The following is a 20,235-nucleotide window of genomic DNA, read 5'->3' as shown; positions in this document are numbered from 1 at the left end:
GCATTCAGCCTGGACTGGGCTCGCCGGGAAAGACTTCATATTTGAACGAGCCCATCTTCGTCGGTCTTGGGGCCTTGGGCGACCAACCTGGATTCAGCCTCGGCCAACATGGACCATCAATCTTCATTGTCGTGTTTAGATGGCAGTGAACCTACAAATGAACCCGGCCTCGGGCCTTGACTTGGAAGGGAACCGGATTTTGGATATTTTAGATCAGGGTCTGGCTCTTTGTAGATTTCAAAATCATGCTACCTCGCCCGATAGGGTGTACATTACATTTTAATTATTCAAAGTATCGACCCATTCTATGTCTAAATATATGCTAAGCTAAGTGTTTGGTGACATATTATTCCATCAATGTATCCCAAAGATTAGTATATATTTTATTAGAAGTAGATAGAACGACCAATGAAGCAAATGTTTGACCCGATCCACCAAAGAGATAAAAGGAATGATGTTCCAACTTGGTGCAGTCGGTCAGGGGCGAAATACTAAAAGTCATTATTTTGTTGGTTGAAGGCTTTTTTGTAATTCAAGATCACGCGGAAAACCACGACAAATAGTTCCCAATGGAGCCGGTCTCTGGGTTCCGAAAACTCTCCGCATTGCCGTCTCTCTCCCCCTCCCTCTGGTTTGACGCTCAACGGTAGCCGGAAAATCGCATCTCACGCCCGAGCGCCGTCATTCCTAATGGTCTAGCGCCTCCCCTAGAGTGAACGGAGTGGGGATGGGGAATGCGAACGTCGTCGAGGCCGGTGGCGAAAATGCCGCTCAGGATCGCGGAGCCAGGTTGGGTGGCCCCGGAGGGAACGTCCCGGGCGGTTTTAATTCCGAGATGTCGTCGGATTCTCGCCGTATTGCTCGACCGGCGTCCCTCGACTCGATCGGCAGTTCTGCTTTGCGGAACCCCAGGAGGTCGCGCCCTCCGATCCTCTCCATGCCTCCGGTAACGCGGATCTCAAATGCTGCAATAGTCCTTCATCCTTTGTTTTTGTTTTCCCCTGATTTTTTCTGTTTTCTTTATTCTCGCATTTTTTTCTTTACGATCTCTGGCATTCTCCTGTTGATCCTCTCCTTTGTTTCCTTTTTTGTTTTCTTTCGAGTATCTTTTGCCCTCTGCTCTCACACACGCACAGGCGCGCACACCTACTCAGCAATGCTCCTCAATGAATAATAAAATCGGATTTGATACGCAGTGTTGCTTCTTGCATGATTGGCGAATTGAGATTCGTGAAAAATAACATAGGAGACTGTTTCAGGAGAAATAAGGAGCCAGAACTTTTTTAGAGGAGCGCAAACATTCAACTAAATCACGAAGCGATCAAATTTAAATTTAAAGCACAACTTTTGTATTTGAATTACAACAAATAAAAACAATATATATATATATATATTTATATTTATATATTATCTAAGTAATATTCAGAACTATCACATTTTCTCAAATTTTTATACATTTTATTATATTTATTCTGCAGTTTTTATTATTTTTTTCATATTTATGTATTCTAAAGAGTATATTGTGAATATCTTTTCAAAAGTTTCTTAAAAAGGACATTAATGTCATGAGATATATTTTGGTGAATAATATTCTTCTTTAAGGTTTTTGAAATATTTTTTCATTTTATAAAAACATGTCATTTATGAGTTTATTAGGAATAGACTACAAAATGTAGCTTTTCTATTGTTCCTACTTGTAAAGCTAACTAAATAACACAATATAAATATTAACATTTGATGTTTACAGATAACTGTTTGTGTTTTTGTTAATGGGAAAACATTAACTTTATCCTTAAAAATATTAAACTCGTATAAAAAAGTGAAAAGCTGCTTCTGTATTACAGAAATTTTAAATGTAGATGTGTAGCTAACTTTATCTAACACAAAAATTCATACACGTCTAACGCTACCTTCCCTAAGGAAAAATAAATTGGCATGCGTGGACGTTTTTTTTCCACGTTTGACTTTATTTTTTATTTTCGAGGGAGGAAGCCAAAGGGCAAGAAAGATTTAGAATGGCACTTAATAAAATTATGATCAGTTGTAGTAATCTTGATAAACTATACCAGCTTGACCTGTATATTTCATTGCTAATGGCACGGTTTATTGGTTGTATGTCGTACATTCATTTGTAGATTGAATGGACACCAGGTTCTTTAGCTTGAATAACACAGTGATTGCCACAATACTGGAACTTTTAGTCTCCTAAAGGCCGATGCATTAGAAACCATGATCCTTTTGATTATGGATTGCCATGAGAATGCTGGTAAAAAGCTATTAAAATGACCATAAATACTCGGAAACAAGTTCTGCAGGTTCCATGAAAGACCAATATTAGTGTCTTGCATGTTTTGTTTTATAGATGTCGTAGTGGATAGCGTTAGGTGGATCAGCATATCAAGTTGTGCTTGAGTGAGTAGTTACACGATATGACCTGAATTCAACTGAACAAGGTGGATATCCTGGGGTAGGTTATTTTTTCTTCCTCGGTCCTGGTTTTTGTTTATTGTGAAATTCAAGGGTGTGTGTTTCAATGTATTGCACTTGGGAAATCAAAATTTAGCATGATCAATTAATTGTAGATTCAATTGGCAGGAGCCTGTGCCTCCACTAAACAGCTCTTCAGAACATCAATGTCCCAATCATCCATGGACGGACGACCCTTATGAATCTATGGATCTAATTCAAGATCAAGGAATCCCAGTTTTGATCACTTGGAGCTTTGGTGGCAATGAAGTCGTTGTACAAGGTTCATGGGACAACTGGACATCAAGGTATGCAGATCATTTAGTTGCATTACTGCAGTCAATGCAGATATCATATCTCTGTCGTTGCTTTATGTAGCCTTTTTCTTTATATCTCGATGTCATCTTTCCCTAGTTATAGTTGTATAGTGTATTAAAATGTTCGAATGTTATCTGACTTACATGTGTACTTTTATAGGAAGCCACTGATAAGTACAGGCAAGGATCATGTGATTCTGTTGGTTCTTCCTTCTGGGCTTTACCAGTACAAATTTATTGTCGATGGTGAATGGAGATACATACCTGATCTCCCTTGTGTACCAGATGACATGGGTTGTGTCAATAATCTTCTTGAGGTGCAGGTATATGTAAGTTTCTCCTAATGCGTGCAGTCAATGCTTCAAGTACATCAGGGAACTTGCCAAGGAATGAATAGTTTCTAAAATTAGCATATGACAATCACAACTCTCTGTATTTGGAAAATTTGTTTTAAAATTTCTATGGTAGGTTAGGAGCTTCATCATGTCGCACTTAAAAATTGGTGGCAATGTCGTCAGAGATTTCTTATTTGGTGCACTGAAAACTACCAAAAAACGGCAATTGTTATAACTTGCTTATTGCAGGTGATTTTTACAGACAGCATACTCTAAGAGCTATTATACCCTATCATCAGTGATAATCAATCCTTTCCAGTTTTTAGCCAAAAAGAAAGGCTGGAAAGGAGAGCAAGCTGACAAGCAGCACCTTTATCCATCACATCATCTTTATTCATTCACATGAAGAATCAATAACACCGACTATTGAAGTTTTCTGTTTTTTTTTTTTTTCCCTTACACAATTGATATCTGCAGCATCTTGGACACTCTCACATAATGTAATGCTTCTTATCCATGGCCTCATTTTTCATTTCATTTCTATGAAGGAATATGTTCCAGAGAGTATTGGGAATGTGAAAGAGTTTGAAGCTCCTCCTTCGCCAGATTCTAGCTACAACAGGCCTTTCCAGGTTGTGGAGGATTACACAAAGGAACCCCCACTGGAACCACCTCATATTGAGGTTACGGTGCTGGGAATGCAAGAAGCTCCAGGGGTACCTCTGAGACCTCATCATGTGATCCTGAACCATCTGTTCATTGAGAAGGACGTGGACACTCAGTCACTTGTAGCATTTGGCCTGACCCACAGGTTCCGGGAAAAATATGTCAACGTGGTTCTCTATAAGCCTGCAAGAAGGTGAAATACTGAAATTGTACATAGTCTTGCTCCTGTCTTTCATTCACATATTTTTGGTTCACCATTCTTGTTAAACCCAGACAATCTGTTGATCAAACTGTTACGTATATATTTTTTTACATTTTAAAAATTCAGTATAAGCTTGTCTACGTTTTTTTTGTTTGTTGGAGCTCAAGCGAATTCCTCAAGTTGGAAGCTGGTTTGTTCACACCCATTAGTGATTCTCAGCATCGAAGCCCTTTCGTTTTTTCCTCCTTTGAACACTTGACAAACTAGAGAGGCGACCCATAGCATTTGAGGCTTGGTACCCAGGATGCTGTGAACATCCATTGTGAACAATCTAGCTTATTTATATAATTTATCCTAGCCATTTGATAAAATGAGTTCATTTCTCCTGCCTCCTTTCTTTGAGAATTTTTTCTTTTCTCTGGCCAGCAAACTGGGGTTAGTTAGATTCTTGGGCAGTTTATTTCAAGAGATGCACCTTGGTATTTGAATTCTCAAACTCTGTCATGGTTTAAGCCCAACTCCTAGCCAGTTGGACGTAGCTGTCGACCTGCGTCTCGAGAAACTTTGAAGACGAATATTTACTACGTGAGAAGAAAAAGATAAAAGACATGGAGTTGGGATTTACAGCATGAGATTTAGCCCTATGTGGATCATAGTAAAGCATAGTTGAAAAAGGTAGCATGCGATTGTATCCATATCATGGGGTTTTATGAGCTCAGAGCCTCACTATGACTTGTGGATTATAGTGTAAAGTGAGATGCAACACTACCGGGAGTACGCACTACTTTGCTTGGTGCATCACTTGTTAGTATTTGGTACAACTGCTGATGATACCCAAAACAGGTTACCCTCTCCTGTTGGTACACTGCCCATTACAATATCATACTTCAACACGCGCAAACCACATTGACTAAAAGACATTTTGTACTCACTGTTTGCGGCATAAAACCCCGAAAGCTAGGACCCCAATCCCGGTGTATCCCCTTGGGGTGTCAGGTACATCTTTGGTTCACTGATACAGAAAAGCTTTATACTCCTGTTGACGTTGTGCGTTAACTAGGTCACTTAGCAATTAACTTGACCTGTCATCTTAATTTATCTTGTTGTTTTGATCCGCTCGTCTGGATATTAAATGGGAACTTGAACCTTTACAATGGATGTTTTGGTATGTTGTCCGCCTTCATTTGCTGCCATGCAGGATCTGCTACAATTTATCGTTTTGGAGGCAGATAGGGCAGAGCGAAGTAGTCTATTGTGAGCATCTTGATAAGGTGAAAAGTGTGAAAGCGAACTCTTGATCAGGTCCGGGCCTTTTAGATCTTTTATCTTTCTTCAGATGTAAATCAGCTAACCAGCTGGTAAGCATGAGGGACGTGCTCAAATTGATGTGTGTACCCTATGATTACTAAGGTTGTAGAGCAATCACGGACCCTGGAAGCAGAGGAAGGAAACCGGCTTTCATCCACCACCACCTAAGCTGGGCATCGGCTGGAGAAGGATTTGTGGTGTAACCAAACCATCCTTTTGCCAATCTTTTTGCTGTCTATAAAATCAAGAAAGTGCAAATGAAAAGGAATGTACAACTTCAAGATGCAAAAATAAACATTGGAAACGGGATTTTCCCCGCTTTTGCAGGAAGCAAATGTATTAAAGTGAAATCCTACGTTAAAACGGTAAACAAAAATAATGGCAGTTATCAAAACATAATATTTGTCGATGGAAGTTGAACCAATCCGAATTCATGATACAACGGATAGGGAGCGTACCATCTAAAGTTGATGGGTAATTGGATCAATCTGTATCGGACATATCTTGAATGAGTACACTGAAGCCGGATCCAAGCCTTCGTGGTGATTAGTCACGAGTTCCGAGTTTCGGTATCGGGGAAGATTTCAGGTGCAACAAAACATCATTTAAATTTTGTGTTGGTGCAGGCCTTCCAACCATCGGATCCGTGGCGCAATGGTAGCGCGTCTGACTCCAGATCAGAAGGTTGCGTGTTCGATTCACGTCGGGTTCAAAACCCCGATCCCAAGATCCGTTTTTTTACTTTGGTTTTCTTTTTTCAAATTATTGCAGCAAATATATGTGAGATTTTGTAAGGACTTCCCTTTTAACTCTCTCGCATTGAGCACTAGCAAGATGGTGGGTGGTCCGATTTTCTGTTTTGGCTGGGCTGCCGGTCCAATCTCGACGGGTCCCATTAACGGCTAGAACAACGGAGAGAACTATTCCTAAAAAAAAAAACACATTCAATCTACAAGATCCTGGTGCAGTATGGTTGAATCCACATCAAAAGTACGGGTCGTGAAAGAAACACTTGGTAAATGTTTTGCATGCAAAAAATACGCTCACATCAGCTTTTGATTTGAGTCCGGGTCAGATCCATCTTAAAATAGATATATGAATGTGAACTAGATATGTACCCTAATATAATTAACTTTGTCGGCCAATGAATTTCAGCGTCTTATACAGGAACTAGTTCTGGACTGTGTTTGCATTTGAGAAAAAAAAATGTCGAGAATATGAATTGAATTCCAATGTAGAACTGTAAGTTTTTCAAGTCATTTTACGATGTTTCTGAAAATGAAAACTAAATAAAAGCAGTTTGCGGTGAGCGTGGATCGAACACGCGACCTTCAGATCTTCAGTCTGACGCTCTCCCAACTGAGCTATCCCCGCGATGGATGACAAGGGGCCTCTGTAATATTAATGATCAATTTTAAGCGAGCTGTTGTATCGCATCAGTTTTCTGTTTTTTAACTTGATAACGAGAGGAGAGTCACATATCCTCTGAGACGTGCGAATTTTCCCCTTTATTTCTTTTTCACTTGTCATTCAAATTTATGGCGGTCGAAGGAAATCCGCTTTAGGGATTTTCCGGTGGCAGTTGGACCGTGGATCAGCTGATCAATCGTTTTCTTGTTGAGTTGCCATCTTAAATAATGAAGTGGAATCACCAATCAGGCGGAAGACCAGAGATGGGGAGTCGGTGAGAGAGAGGGAGAAAGATTCTTCAATGGCGAACCCCAGGAGGTCCTCCGTTTCCTTCTCCTCCGATCCGCCGTCGCCGGCCGTCGCCATCAACTTGTCGCTGCCGAGCCCTCCTCCCCAACAATACAACCAGTGGTCCTCGCTCCTTTTCCTCAAGAGGCCCCACGCCTTCCCGTTTCTCCTCCTCTGCTTCCTCCTCCTTACCTGGGTTTCCCTCAAGTTCCACCACCATTACCACCAGCAGCAGCAAGACTTTGACGACCCACAAGGCCAGCAGCACCAAGAAGGTCGGGTCTACCGGGGCCCGGACGAGCTCGCCAACCTAAAGAGATACGACCCCTCGCCATCTTCGAAAGATTTCACGGACGATCGCGGGTGGCTGCTCAACCCCATCGCTGCCGCACAGCGAGCAGGGCTTTCAGGTCTCTCTCTTTTTACATCCATTGCTCTTGGATGTGTTTCGTTGGAATGAATTCGTTTTCAGTTTTATCTCTCTTTCTCTCCCCACCCCGATTCGCATTGGGGGAGATTGGAGGCTTGCTTGCTTGCTTGTTTCCTGGTAAATTCGAGTTCATTATAATCTCATGTTTCTCCGTTGTTGTATTGGTCCTCTTTTCAAGCTCGTAGATTGAGCTTCTGATCTTTCCATTTCGAACCACCACCTCTATTCTCGTGATGGTTAGGTTGCTGAAGTTGGTAAATTTCTGTAAAATGTTGGACAGTGCAAGATTTGACAAGCTCTTATAGAAAATTGATGCAACAGGTATCAATAAGTCTTTAGTTGTTGTTTGGTCTCTCTCAATTCGTTGATACAATTCTTAGAGCATCTTTTGTATTCTTGGACTGAACATCGACCCATGTTCGTTTCTGTGATAAGTAAGCGTAATCTAAATTTCTGCTGTTTCATTCTTCTAGCCTTAGCTTTTTTTGTAGTCACCCTGAAGTTGCATTCAGCTCAGAATGATCCAGATGATTTAATTGTTGCACAAGAATCATTTGCCTGTTCCATTTTGATATAGGGGAACTCTTTTGAGAGGGAAAACAGGAAACGGTTACAGAATAGTCTTGGCTTAGAAAAAAAAGTACATTGGCATTGAGATTGTTATTGACTTTCTCCTGGAATCTGCTCCCTTTTAGGATAACATGAAACAGAAACTGTAAGGAGAGTCTGTTATGACAAGAAAGAGGGAAAGTGAAATTGTTGTTATGAGGAATAAGATCCTAGAGATAGCAGTTGTATCGTGAATAGACGGGATTTGACAATTTATGTAGTTGGCCACCGAAACAATTGGGACATCCATGTTTTTGTTGGGTCAGATTTACACAATAACATGCATTTAGAGCCATGACCGAACTTTTGAAGAAACACTTCATTTCATACCTCATGCGCCGGTTTGTTCATCTGCTTACTTAGAGTGTTATAGCCAGGATAGAAAGAGTTAGATATGCCTGCTCTATTAGGGAGAGAAAATGATATAGTAGGCCTTTCATAATGCTTTGCTGAAGAGCATTCTTTTTGTGGGTCTGGTGTCACTCTTCAATCAGCTATTCAACGTCTGAGTGAGGGGGTCTATCTGGTTTTTCCTTAAATTGAATAATTTCATCTTGAGAGTTACATGCTAGTTGCTACCTCAGAAACCATTCATCAAGTCAGGTTCAAGTGAGCTTGTTCTCTTGCCTGTAAGTGCAGAGCTTGCAAACCAAATCAAATATTTTAAAAGCTAAGAATTTTTGCAAGCGCTTCTAGAAATTGCTGAACAGCTCATAGCCTAAAAGAGAAATCTCGACCCTGCTGGCGAAATCTAGCCTCCTTATATGATTCAACGTTCTTAGATCTAAATATTTGTTACATTCAAAAGTTGTTGTCACTTTGAAACCTAGCTTTTAGTACTTCTTTCCCAGTGATATCAATAGGTCAGATTTTTCTTTTTGAAGACAGGTTTTAGTCTGAGTTCAGTTGGTAGGTTTATGTTTGGGGAAGGCTAGTCCCCTTGACTTTTTGCTTCGCCCAGCCAAGAGAATGGCATGAAATATTCAAGCTTACACACTCAGGTATTGCATGGAAAACATGTGAGAACAATAAGATGCCAAGTAAGCTGAGAAGTTTGCACTTACAATGTGCACCACTGTGATGCAAAGATGAAGCAGGGAATTGCTTAAGGCAACAAATCCCTAGCCAAGTATGGAGTGTTGGTAGGCCTTTTCCACATGTAGTGTTAGGCAGCACTCAAGGTTATACAAGGGGTAAGGCTAATTCTTCCAATAGACAGACCGGTTACAACCATGACCTGCAAGGCAAACCAAATCCAAGTATCTGGTTCAGAATCTTTTCCCAACTTTGATGGAGATCCAAATGAATCGTAAGGTAATTATTTTTACTTTGTAATAGCGTTCTTGTCCAAATCTCAAACTTCATATTGGATTAGCTAAAATCTGGTCAGAATTTGGTGGTGGTTACTTCTAATCCAAATCTGAGCTATTTGAATTTCTGTCGTTTTAGTCCTTAGACTGGTCATATTGATCGTTCATCTATTACTCTCGGTCCCGGAAAATGTATGTGCTTGTCCAAGTTCTCCTCTTCTGGGTGTTTCTTATAAAACAGAGGTTCAGTTGCTGTTTAACAATTCATTGATGTGTTTCTCACTTTAAAAATTAACATTCTTCTGATTTCATGCCCACATTCATGTAATTTGTATTGCAGCCTGTCTTTTTTCTCTTGGATAATCTTGCTTTTCAGTTGACAAAATATTCCAACATGTGTGTATTTGCCTGCAGGTGGGGCCCAATCTTGTGTTGCAGCACATGTGGGTCAGATCAGGCCAGGTGGTGTAAGGGGGAATCATAGGCACCATACTTGTAATGAGACCTTCATCATTTGGGGTGCTGCAACAACGTTCAGGGTACTTCTGTTATTATTTTATTTGTGACGTAGATAATAGGGAGATTCATTGCTCATCGGCTCCCTGTGGTAATTATATTTGAAAACACAAAAAAGAGTTCAACTATTTCATGATGAAGTGGTTCTGCACCCACTTAGAACAATAAATAATGCACTACCTCTCTTGGCTATTTTGTCACCAAGGGTTTAATGCTCCCTATGTGGGGAGATATTCAGAATAATTTCATGCGACAATCTTCTACATCTTAGCTCTTCTTATTCCATCATTTGGCTTATGTTTTTGATGTAGCACTCAGACAATAACTTTATGAAATTACATCAATACTTCCATTTCACATATTACGGGTAACATAGAAGACAACTGTACTTTCCCCTAAGATATCTTTAGAATTACCACAGCTTAGCTTTGAATTTGCCTATGACAATCAAATGTAATGGGAATAATTCATCATCCTTCCCTTTGAAACAAGGGGCACTTCCGATTCTATCCATGCTTCAAACAATTTTGCCTTCTCCATATTACCATATCTCTAGAATTAATAATTTAATAAAAATTTTGAGAAACCTGTAGGGGCTTGTGTGTCTGTAACTTGTGTTACTAAGTGCCATGGTTCTTAGCATCTCTAAGCACAAACATAGGCCAGCTGCAGGTGCGGATTGGGATCCTTTGCTTGAGCTTGTAGCCAGGCCCTTAACAAAATGTAGGGCACTTTTCTTATATGCATGGAGAGAGAGGGAGGGAGAGAGAGCTTGGAATACCATGGGTAAAGGAGAGAGAGCTTGGAATACCATGGGTAAAGGTCTGCTGCCTATGAATATGGGTATCTTAGTAATTTTTGTTTGCTGCAGCTGGAAAATGCACTTGCTACTGAGAAAGGTTATGCAGAAGTCACAATTGGTGCTGATGAAGTCGCGGTTGCTGCAAGCCCAAGTGGGACAGCTCATGCACTCATCAATGTTGATCGAGCACGGTCTACCTATTTTCTCGGTTGTCAGGATACTATCATAAGCTATAGTAACTCAGAAACAGACTTCAAGATTTGGAAAGATCTTTTAGTTATATGACTACTTCTCATCTTTGTTTTTAACTTCCTTCAGTCTAATCCAGTTGTGCCTGTAATTCTTTCTTTTGTTCCATACTTGTCTAACGTGACTGTAGATGGTGCTTGCTTCTAAGCCGTCTCCTGCTTAAGGGTGTACAACGTGTACATATTTCAGAAGAAGCAGTTGAGTTGGGACGCCTGCAAAATTTTATGATGCACCAAGGCTACGTTCCGGTATCTGTATCAAGTCACAGATTTTCAGCTGAAACACTTGCCGCACAAGCTTTTCCCTCAGAGATGTAAAAGTGCTAAAAGAGCGGGTTCAGTGAACTCTTCTGTCGGTGGAACTCAAGCATAACTGGAATGATCTGCTTTGGGTGTCTGTTTATCGTATTCGACTGAGGTGCTGCTTCCAATTTTATACCATTCAGCCAACAAGTTCCTGGACCTGAATAGTGGAGCTCAAAATAGAAATCTGCTGATTCTCTTACTTGCACTTGAAAACTGAAAAAGGAAAACTGTAGTCAGCTTGTGTGTTAGTGGTACATGCTTTGAATAATGGCTTCTGATATTCGCTAACAGATTCCCGTGAATCATAAATTATTAGGTGAACAATTATTTTTGGGAAGGAAAAACGATAGTAAATGGCATTTGTTAAAAAGCTCTCTTCCTTGTAGAAGTCATACCTATCGGTGCTTTTGGCTTGGTTTGCTCGTAGACGAGCATTTGTCTGGCTTGGTTTGCTCGTAGACGAGTATTTGTCTATTGAGTCAGTAATGTCGTCTTAGATTATGAAATTGGTCATCCCTGCATCTGTTGTTTCTCAAAGAGTAACTGCTCAAGCTAATCACGCGTTGGTCATAGAAATTTGATTTGCTCATCTCCCTTGACTTGGAAAAAGCTTTCTTCGTCGAAGCAGCCTGGATAAATTGGTCGCCTCTTAAATGTTGAGGGAAACCAGAGTCTGTCTTAGAAAGGGGGGCAAGCTTATCATGTCCTCTTGTGGATGTTCGTCGCTGAAACTTCGGGTTGGAAATTATGTTGAGCAAGGAATTTTTAAAAGATTTGGCAGCATTCTAATGTACATTACTTGAAAATGGAACTAAGTGGTTCGTGAACATGTGATGGTCATTGGAAAATGGTACCTAGTAGTTTATGAAAACGGGAAAGGGGATGGGATTCTGAGCACGTTTGTTTTTCTTGACACAATGCAGTATGTCGGCCTGTGTCTGGTGGTCACAGAGCAACACATTGATCTACAGTTTCAGGTTTAAGGTTTCCAAACTTTCATGGAACCGAAGACGGGCTGCATTTCTTTTTCAGATTTATGTAGCTTGTGGTGTGGAGCATCAGAGCATCCTGCAAAAGTGCAGGAATATCACATTGTTGTCTCCGGCCAATATTTCTGAAGCTTCAGTAAATATTGCAGTTGCCATGATTCCCAACTTATGAGTCTGCTCTTAGATGGATTTTTCTGGTCATGTTGGTGTAGTTTAAAACTTGTAATTTTCTAAAATTTTTATCATTATTTCTTACACAATTTCATAGAATCCAAGTAGAGCGCATCTGAGAGTGGATTCCTAGGTGTGAAGCTTTTTCCTTCCTCTCCCAAGAGCAATCACTTCTCCCGTTCTCCGGTGGAGAGATGGCCGCATTGGATTAACCTACCACACTTATGTTCGCCCCCCCAACAGTGTAAAACCATGATCAAGTGCAGGCCCTTTTAATTCTAAGAACCTTCACTTGGCAAACGCAGACTACACAGTGGATCTCAGAGTGCGAAGAGGCCGGAACAAAGTTCGAACGAATGGCCAACCACTTTTTTTCCAATCCCCTAAGAATGATTATTTTTTATAACCACTTGGTTTCTCCTGAAGCGCAAGTTTTATGTCATACGTCTGTATAGTTAAAATTTCGAAACGATAGACTTAGACTTTTGATCTTCCAAAATGTGATTGCACAGGATCTGTTGTCCAAGAGCTGCAATAATTTTTTGCTTTTGTATACATTTTAAATAAATCTTGGTCTTCTACTTTCTATCTTTTCATAAAAAAGAATCAAAGAAACGACTCACGTGAATGAGTTTGCCAACGTTAGGCTGTGACACGGAAAAGATCACTAAAATCCTTGACGAATTGAAAGAGATGTGAGTGGGGGAAAAAAGGCTGCATTGAGCGTGGCCTTCGCTTTGAGGACTGTTCTTCCGCTTCAAGGAGATACCGTAAAAAAAAGAGAGGCATCCTTTAAAGTTGAGGGCAGCATCTCCTTAGTGGACGAGAATGATGGCTCATCTGCAGCCTTACGAAAAGAAATACAACAAAAATAGAACCCCCCAAATCCCTAGAAATGAAAAAAGCTTGGTGGGACTGTCGCAAAAGTGAGGGCAAATCGCCAGCATCTCCTCTCCTATTAAATAACATTTACATTCCACAAGATGGGCACCCTTTAGTAGGTTCACTTTTTGTTGTGGCATCACTTGGGTTCTTTGATTCCTTCTGTTTTCACTTGGTTCATGTTCGTCAATGGCACCTTCAAAGTGGATGGCACACTGGGATTAGAAATATCAAGGAGAAAACACCGCGTCATCACATTAGGTTGTCTTGATTTCGTCGGGGGATTCATGTGTATAGCTAGGCTGGTAAAGTTAAGATGTTCAAGCCGAAGGATGTTGCAGGTGCCAAGATGAGCGTAATGTTCTTTGCTATAAGAAGGAACAAAGCAATGGGGGAACTTTCCTGATAGTTTGGAACAGTAACTCAATGAGACTTATGCTGGCCATGAAGTAAAAAGAATAGGGTGATGATCAAGGTGGCAAATCTAAGATGGTCATTATCCACACCAGTGGTTGTGGATTTTGGTAACCACAAAGACAGGGTGCGGTAAAGGAGTAAGGTTGAAACTCTTAGAACTTCATATTAAGAAGATCATAGTTCGGAGAAGTGATTAAGAAGTATTAATTTGAAAGGGATACATACATGGGGATATATATTGAAACATTGGGGGAAGCCAACGGAATAATAAATGCTTTGAGAAGGATTTGACAGTTATCACGTGCCTGCAAGGGGAAACCAAGTGCGTATTTGAAAAGAATAATCAGATACGGGCTCGGCTTTGGTGAGGATTTGAAAGTTGTCTCATCTTTTTAAAGGAAACCCAATACAGACATGGAAGGAATTTTCCTTCCTTTCTAGTTTCATTAATCGATTGTTTGATTATTTTAACAAATTCGCAGAAAGGTTTATGGCATATCCTCTTTTCATTAACAAATTGACCATGTAATATATGATCTAGACGGCTAGATTTATCCAAGGTAACTTAAAGGTACCGATTCTAAGGTTACTTATTAAAAGCTTAAACCTAAGGTTTTTCTGAATCTCAGTTGAAATCTGACATGGAGAACTTAGCCAGCCAAGTTCATCTCCTATTGACTGATTAAGCATGAATCATTAGTGGTCGATGCGGTGCATGTTATTGGCCAAGATCACCAGACCAAGATTCTTTTTAACAGCTGAAGAACACATTTGTACAGCAGTAGGAAAAAGCTAAAACTTTAATTGCGGCAGATACATAAGTGAAAAAGAAGTGGATAATAAATGAGACTACGTATATTGGAGTAAAATGCCATGTCTCATCGGGAAAAAAAGTAGGATATTTTGGGATATGACCATGTAGACGATATGAAGATATACTAAATTATTTATGCAGTTATGCTGCAAATTTACAAGAAAGTGAGTAAATCATAAGTTTCATGGGAGGCACTTTTGTCAGATTGACAGCGGAGGATGCCGGACTAACAGGAGCGACTGTGACTACTTAAAGAAAAGCCTGCCCTTTAGTAATAATAGTGTCACGCTTCTGCTTTTGTAAAAACTATCAGAGTCTCTGTTAAATAGAACAGTAGAAAATTAACCAAAGAAACCTAAAATTGGACCTGGGGAGAAGGCTTTGAAGCTTCTTTCCGAGATCCAGCTGCGATAATGACCTTAAATTTTTAGGCAGCGGAACATTTATTTAAAGCATTCAGCTACTGTACACCATTGAAAAAAGCCTGCAACGATTTCTTTTCCTTTTTTTTTTTTGTAATCTATACTGCTGATAAGAATAACAGGTGGCCAGCAGCTGGTAGGAGGAGACTTGTTAACAGTGCTAAGGTGAAGATTCTTGGACCAAGTCTCGATCTATCACTCTTCTCTGTCATCTTTTTCATGGTGTTATCCTGGTAAAACCTGCTTCGATGTGATTAAAACCACGTTCTGCCGTCATCAGTCCTTATAAACCGGTGTTTGAAAACGAAGCAAAACTTTTTAGTGTAATCCAAACATGTCAACAGTTTTAGTACTGTAATGATCAGTCCCCATACAGCCGTTGTTTTGGCACAAGAATAGAAACAACCGCCATGGCAATTATATATGAAGATAAAACCATTTAGAAAAGATGGTTTTAGCGTCAGGACTAGTACAAGGTTTTTAACTTGTTCTTGATATATGTCGCCATTTGGCCTATAAATGTGCACATTTCGGGCTGATAAGTTGCAGTAGGTTCAAGAATTTGGTTGTTTCCTTAATTTGAATGAGACAAAGATCACCATTGCAAAAGTAATTAGCATAGAATAAATTCAGATCTAACCAACCAAAGAAAGAATAAATAAACGATACTGACAAGGAAAAAAACGAGGTGGCCAATCCATGGTCATTTTCTTTCAAAGGCAGTGTTCCAAGGAGTAAGGACTCGGTCCCATTCTCCAATGGCTTTTTTTTTGTACAACGAATTCCCTCAAGCTTTTACCTGTTGATTGATACAGTAGTCCTACTACTCCATCCCAGTGTGAGGTCTATTTGGTTAATTTGTGCATTACAGCGCCAGTAAAAAGGCAAACCAGTACAGTACCAGGGCATTTGTAGGGGCACCCCAATGGAGGAGGAGAGTGCTTAAAGGCCTCTGGCTCTCTCCTTATTTCTTTCACATTCCTTCTCACTCAAGATTCAGTCTCACGTGCCATCCACTTTTACCACATCTAGCCATGTACCTCCACTCTGCTCACCATATGCTAGCCAAGAATTAGAAGCCAGGGAACTAAGTTCTCCAGCATGGAAAAGTAGAGACTACAAGGCAGAAAAAACAAAGAAAAGAAGAAGAAGAAGAAGAAGAAGAAGAAGAAGAAGAAGAAGAAGCAGAAGCAGAAGCAATGCCATCCTCGCGCGGCCGGAAAAAGTCGGAAGTCCAACATGGTGTCAAGAGCATTGGTTGCATGTCTGGGATTTTTTATCTGCTCCAAGGCCACAGACTTGACCAGAAAAGGCTCACGCAAGGTTGGTTCCTATCGAAATCTGCTTCTTCTCCTTTTCTGCGTTTTTTTTCCCTTCCCCGAATCGAGTTACCAGTTTCTTCGCTCCGTCGTTCGTTTTTCAAACTTCTTATCGGCTGATCTGCACGTTTACGATTATCTACTGTTCTAGATCATAATTAATATGGAGGTTACCATCTTGAAGCCTATTGACCCTGGATCTTGGTTAAACTATGATGTTAACCACTGGTTCTGAATCAAAATGGAACTAAAACTTTGGCCGGAACTTGATTCATCACCAAACTGCAACCTGGACTGGTCTGGTCTACTCTGTCTAGTTGAGCTAACACAGGCTAAAGAGGGGGCAGCGGAGATTTTGCAATCTAGATTTTATGCCTCATTTACACTTTTGTTTCCAAGTGCTCTAACTGAAACGGAGTTTCATTGATGTAGAGTATTCTGCATTTGATATTGAAAATTTTCTGTTCTCTAAAGTCGAGGCTGATTTATATATTTTCCAGCAGCAGCAAAACCCGACCGGATTCTGACTTCGAACACTTCACAATTCAAAGAGATCGTCACGACTCATTTCTCCAGCAATGCCGAGAAGCAGAAGAAGATCAGATCGAAGAAGCAAGAACCCAAGTCACCCGCAGCACCAGCCTCAGATCCCAGGCGGCTGTCTTGCAACAACCCCCGCAGCCCGACGCTGCCGGCGGAGATGAGGCGCCAGTCCTCGGAGATGTCCGGGAAGGAGAAGTTGCACCGGCAGCCGGGCGTGGTAGCGAGGCTGATGGGCCTCCAGGATTTCCCAGACGCAGTGGTACGTCGCCCGGACCCGCAGGAGACGACCTCGGAGAAGCGGCGAAGGATCTTGGGAGCGCTGGAGAAGTGCGAGGAGGACCTCCACACTCTGAAGAAGATAATTGAAGCGATTCATGTGGTGGAGAAGTGCGGCCGGAAGCCGGTGATGCCGGTGGCGGCTCCGCCTAAAGTGGTGGTGGAAATGAATCTTAAAGGTGGTGGTGGTGGTAGTTGGTTGAAGGCGGAGCACTGCAAGTTTCCGACGAGCCCAACGGCGAGGTCTCCATTGCATGGAAGGAGGTGCATAGAGCCCAACAGCGACCAGCCGAGCCCAGTGTCCGTGCTGGATGACTCGGCTTTCTTTAGTCATGATGAACTCACCCCCGTCAAGAACAAAGGTACTTGTTCATTCATCGACATTTTATTAACATCTTTCAAATTTTTAGTGCACAGTTGAAAATTAATGCATCGCATTATGGAAAATAATTTCATGATTTTATTGTTGGTGGTTCTCAAAATGCTGAAAAATAATAAGAAAAAGTGAAGCTGATGAAACAATTAAAACTTCTTACCCTATTTTGGGTTTGATTCTCACCAATGTTGTGACTTGCATTCTTCGTTTCTTACAGAAAACTCTGAAACTGATGGTATGAGTAATATACATCCGTATGTATCAACTTTAAGTTAATCTCTAAGAAATTCTTTTATTTATCTATCGGCCAATACGACTCAGATCAGTCAATATTCTTCCTTTTTCTTTTACTTTTTGAAAAGCACTCTTAGCGTACATGTTATTATTGCTTACGTTACGCAAGTTGGCTAGATTTGTCATATTCAGAATCACCAATTTCTGGTGATATTGTATATGAAGACAAGCACAACAGACTTCTTAAGAGTTCTTATAGACAGGCCCAGCGGGCCAGCGGCTCTATTTTCCCTCCATTAGGACTCTGTTTGGCGGAAAGCTTTTCTCACAAAAGAAAAGAAAAAAAAAGAAAAGAAAAAGAAGCTTTGCTCGTGTTCACTACTGAAATGATCAGGAACTCAGTATAGATGCCATGTTTGCAGGTCTCTGGAACCAGGTGTCCTTGTTTGGGTGCATAATGTGTCCTAGAGTTGCAAGTGGTCTGAATCTGGTGCCAAGAATTTGTCAACTTTAGTGTACCAAATTCGATTTTGTTCTGATCTGTAATGTATTTTATTGTCTCGAATCTATTATTCATTTCTGACCCTACTTTACCCCGGACAACTTTTTCCCAAGGTAAAAAAGTCACACCCTATTGGTTAGGTTAGACTTTTCTTTTTTACCTTCTTTTTGATACAGGAACAACCACTCACCGCTAACTTCCACTAGATGTAAAAAAGAGATGAGGTGAAGAATATCTGTGGATCAAACAAGCCCTGTGGGTGCAGCTCGGCCAGGTCTTATAGCAAGGTCTGTGTCATTTTTGGCTGTATCAGATCCGACACTGAGCTAGCCTTGAATGTTTTTAGCTGTCATTGATTGGATCTGGCCTTTTATGCATCATTCAGACTCTCTCAATTAATCAAATCAAATATGATGTTAATAATATCCTTTAGCCTTTAAGATGCATGAATTTAGGACCAAATTAATACTGTCCATGATCTTAGGTCCGATATTCTAACAATGAAAGATGAGACAGAGATATAAAGTATTCTTCTTTGGTTAATTTGATCCAAAATCGTTATTTTGTTAATTAAACCCTGTATTTTGGTGTAGATCTGTCACCAAACCAGCAAATCTATGTCAAATTTGATCCACAGATCTATAATCCTTTGGTTTCGATGACACCTAGATCATGTCTCAATGCATAGAGCCCAAAGAGCGCTTTGTTGCCTTCTGCATACAACCTTGAATCTGAGTAAATGTTCAAGGGGCAACTATTATTGAATGTACATGCAAAGGTAAGTTTGGTAAGAAGGATACATTATTTTTAGAATGCATGATTCAAAAACACCATATTCTTGTTGTCGGGAACATAGCATAATTATGTCTGAGTTTGATTATTAGATCCAGAAATAGTATCCACAACGACGCACACTGTTTCCTGGAACAGAAATATATTGTTGTTCTTCTTACCAAACGCCCTTCCATGGAAATGCATCCGGTTAAAGTTGAATATGTTAAATGGTCGCAATATTTGATCAGTTTCGATCTGCCATTGAACATGAATGGTACTAAGCTAGTGTGCAAAAGTTTATATTAACGATTGTTTACTATATACGATGCAGAAGTAAGCCAAGAAGCCAAGGAAACAGGGAGCAGCAACTTGTTTCCGATATTGAAGGAGTCGGACAAGTACCAGAGACTGGTGGCAGATGCCTATGCGAAGCCCTGTGAAGCTGCAGGTGCAGGGGACAGCAGCGGCGGCGCCCCAAGGAAGGCTCCTTATGTGACTGCCATTGAAGAGGAGGAACTGACGGAGGTGATGCAACAGAGCGCAAAGAAGGAAGGGGTGGAGTTAGAAAGGATTGGAATGATGTTAGAAGCTCACGTATTCGGTGCACTGTTGGAGGAGACGGTCAGTGAATTGGGGGTTTCTTGGAGGCCTGCTTCTTCCATGGCGTTCTTAAGGTGCAGAAAGAGACTCTACTTCTAGTTCTACCATCTGATACGAAAGAGTTTCTGTCTTGGTCTGATGGCGGAGGAATTTGGCGGAGTGGACCCGTGAATCGGGTGATGCGTTTCTTTATAACTAAAAAGTTGCTGAATTAAGGTGGTTTTCCAAATAATGGTTATACAAAATAAAAGTGCATAACAATTGTGTTCCCCTAATTGCAAAGCTTTGAAACAACATCGCTACTTTAGATCGTGAAATCGTCATGTTTCCAAAAGCATGTCACTAAAATTGAATCATCAAAACGTCAATATTTTCACAAAAATAACTTGAATCAAAGCATGTTTCCACCAAAGTAACTATCCCAAACAAGTTATGAGCATCTGATATTTTATTTAAAATATATATATATATTTTTAAAATTTTTGTCTATAATTAACCACAATTTCGTTAGTTTGAAAAGCAAACTGTCAACCGTGGAAATGTGTTGTGTGGGGCTAGCATTTACATTTTTCATGTGCTGCGAGAGAAGTTGGATTGGACTGGACGTTTCAAATGAATAACCCCAAGCATATGCCTTCCCCACTTCTTCTTTTATTCTTTCTTTCTTTTCATAACTCGACTACAAACTTCCTACTAACCCGCA

The 20,235-nt window shown here is 40.5% G+C and overlaps 3 protein-coding genes and 2 non-coding genes across 8 annotated transcripts; 4 read left to right on the top strand and 1 right to left on the bottom strand.

The window, feature by feature from the left end:
• Positions 1–594: 594 nt before the first annotated feature.
• On the top strand, positions 595–5,505 carry LOC116264794 (SNF1-related protein kinase regulatory subunit beta-1-like). Of its 3 annotated transcripts, XM_031645192.2 has the most exons (6): positions 595–946; positions 2,596–2,774; positions 2,944–3,112; positions 3,667–3,977; positions 5,185–5,288; positions 5,397–5,505. In XM_031645192.2, the coding sequence occupies exons 1-5, from the start codon at positions 728–730 to the stop codon at positions 5,282–5,284; spliced, it is 978 nt and encodes a 325-aa protein (XP_031501052.1). In that variant the 5' UTR covers positions 595–727; the 3' UTR covers positions 5,285–5,288; positions 5,397–5,505. The 3 variants fall into 3 exon arrangements, with proteins under 3 accessions (XP_031501052.1, XP_031501061.1, XP_031501069.1); XM_031645201.2 differs by lacking the exon at positions 5,397–5,505 and having other exon boundaries at positions 2,944–3,106; XM_031645209.2 differs by lacking the exons at positions 5,185–5,288; positions 5,397–5,505 and having other exon boundaries at positions 3,667–4,126.
• Positions 5,506–5,934: 429 nt separating this feature from the next.
• On the top strand, positions 5,935–6,006 carry TRNAW-CCA (transfer RNA tryptophan (anticodon CCA)). Its single transcript has one exon. It is a non-coding gene; the product is annotated as a tRNA-Trp (tRNA).
• Positions 6,007–6,595: 589 nt separating this feature from the next.
• On the bottom strand, positions 6,596–6,668 carry TRNAF-GAA (transfer RNA phenylalanine (anticodon GAA)). Its single transcript has one exon. It is a non-coding gene; the product is annotated as a tRNA-Phe (tRNA).
• A 108-nt stretch (positions 6,669–6,776) lies between these two features.
• Positions 6,777–11,481, top strand: LOC116246229 (uncharacterized). The gene is made up of 3 exons (XM_031617989.2): positions 6,777–7,402; positions 9,756–9,880; positions 10,729–11,481. Exons 1-3 carry the CDS (start codon positions 7,006–7,008, stop codon positions 10,942–10,944), a joined length of 738 nt encoding a protein of 245 aa, XP_031473849.1. The 5' UTR covers positions 6,777–7,005; the 3' UTR covers positions 10,945–11,481.
• A 4,353-nt stretch (positions 11,482–15,834) lies between these two features.
• Positions 15,835–19,839, top strand: LOC116265847 (uncharacterized). Of its 2 annotated transcripts, none has more exons than XM_031646809.2 (3): positions 15,835–16,231; positions 16,731–17,408; positions 19,264–19,839. In XM_031646809.2, exons 1-3 carry the CDS (start codon positions 16,108–16,110, stop codon positions 19,629–19,631), a joined length of 1,170 nt encoding a protein of 389 aa, XP_031502669.1. In that variant the 5' UTR covers positions 15,835–16,107; the 3' UTR covers positions 19,632–19,839. The 2 variants fall into 2 exon arrangements, with proteins under 2 accessions (XP_031502669.1, XP_031502663.1); XM_031646803.2 differs by having other exon boundaries at positions 16,728–17,408.
• The last annotated feature ends 396 nt before the right edge of the window (positions 19,840–20,235 follow it).

The sequence above is a fragment of the Nymphaea colorata genome, chromosome 1 (assembly GCF_008831285.2).
Source record: "Nymphaea colorata isolate Beijing-Zhang1983 chromosome 1, ASM883128v2, whole genome shotgun sequence".
NCBI lineage: Eukaryota > Viridiplantae > Streptophyta > Magnoliopsida > Nymphaeales > Nymphaeaceae > Nymphaea > Nymphaea colorata.
The sequence above is the reverse complement of the archived record's forward strand: the minus strand, read 5'-3'. Positions and strand labels throughout refer to the sequence as shown.

Excerpts from the sequence above, each read along its gene's own strand:
- LOC116246229 (XM_031617989.2), top strand. The coding sequence starts at position 7,006 with ATGGCGAACCCCAGGAGGTCCTCCGTTTCCTTCTCCTCCGATCCGCCG. Across the intron at positions 7,403-9,755 it reads ACAGCGAGCAGGGCTTTCAG|GTGGGGCCCAATCTTGTGTT; the intron begins GTCTCTCTCTTT and ends ATTTGCCTGCAG. Across the intron at positions 9,881-10,728 it reads GTGCTGCAACAACGTTCAGG|CTGGAAAATGCACTTGCTAC; the intron begins GTACTTCTGTTA and ends TGTTTGCTGCAG.
- LOC116265847 (XM_031646803.2), top strand. The coding sequence starts at position 16,108 with ATGCCATCCTCGCGCGGCCGGAAAAAGTCGGAAGTCCAACATGGTGTC. Across the intron at positions 16,232-16,727 it reads CCAGAAAAGGCTCACGCAAG|CAGCAGCAAAACCCGACCGG; the intron begins GTTGGTTCCTAT and ends TATATTTTCCAG. Across the intron at positions 17,409-19,263 it reads CACCCCCGTCAAGAACAAAG|AAGTAAGCCAAGAAGCCAAG; the intron begins GTACTTGTTCAT and ends TATACGATGCAG.
- LOC116264794 (XM_031645192.2), top strand. The coding sequence starts at position 728 with ATGGGGAATGCGAACGTCGTCGAGGCCGGTGGCGAAAATGCCGCTCAG. Across the intron at positions 2,775-2,943 it reads TGGGACAACTGGACATCAAG|GAAGCCACTGATAAGTACAG; the intron begins GTATGCAGATCA and ends GTACTTTTATAG. Across the intron at positions 3,978-5,184 it reads CTCTATAAGCCTGCAAGAAG|GATCTGCTACAATTTATCGT; the intron begins GTGAAATACTGA and ends GCTGCCATGCAG.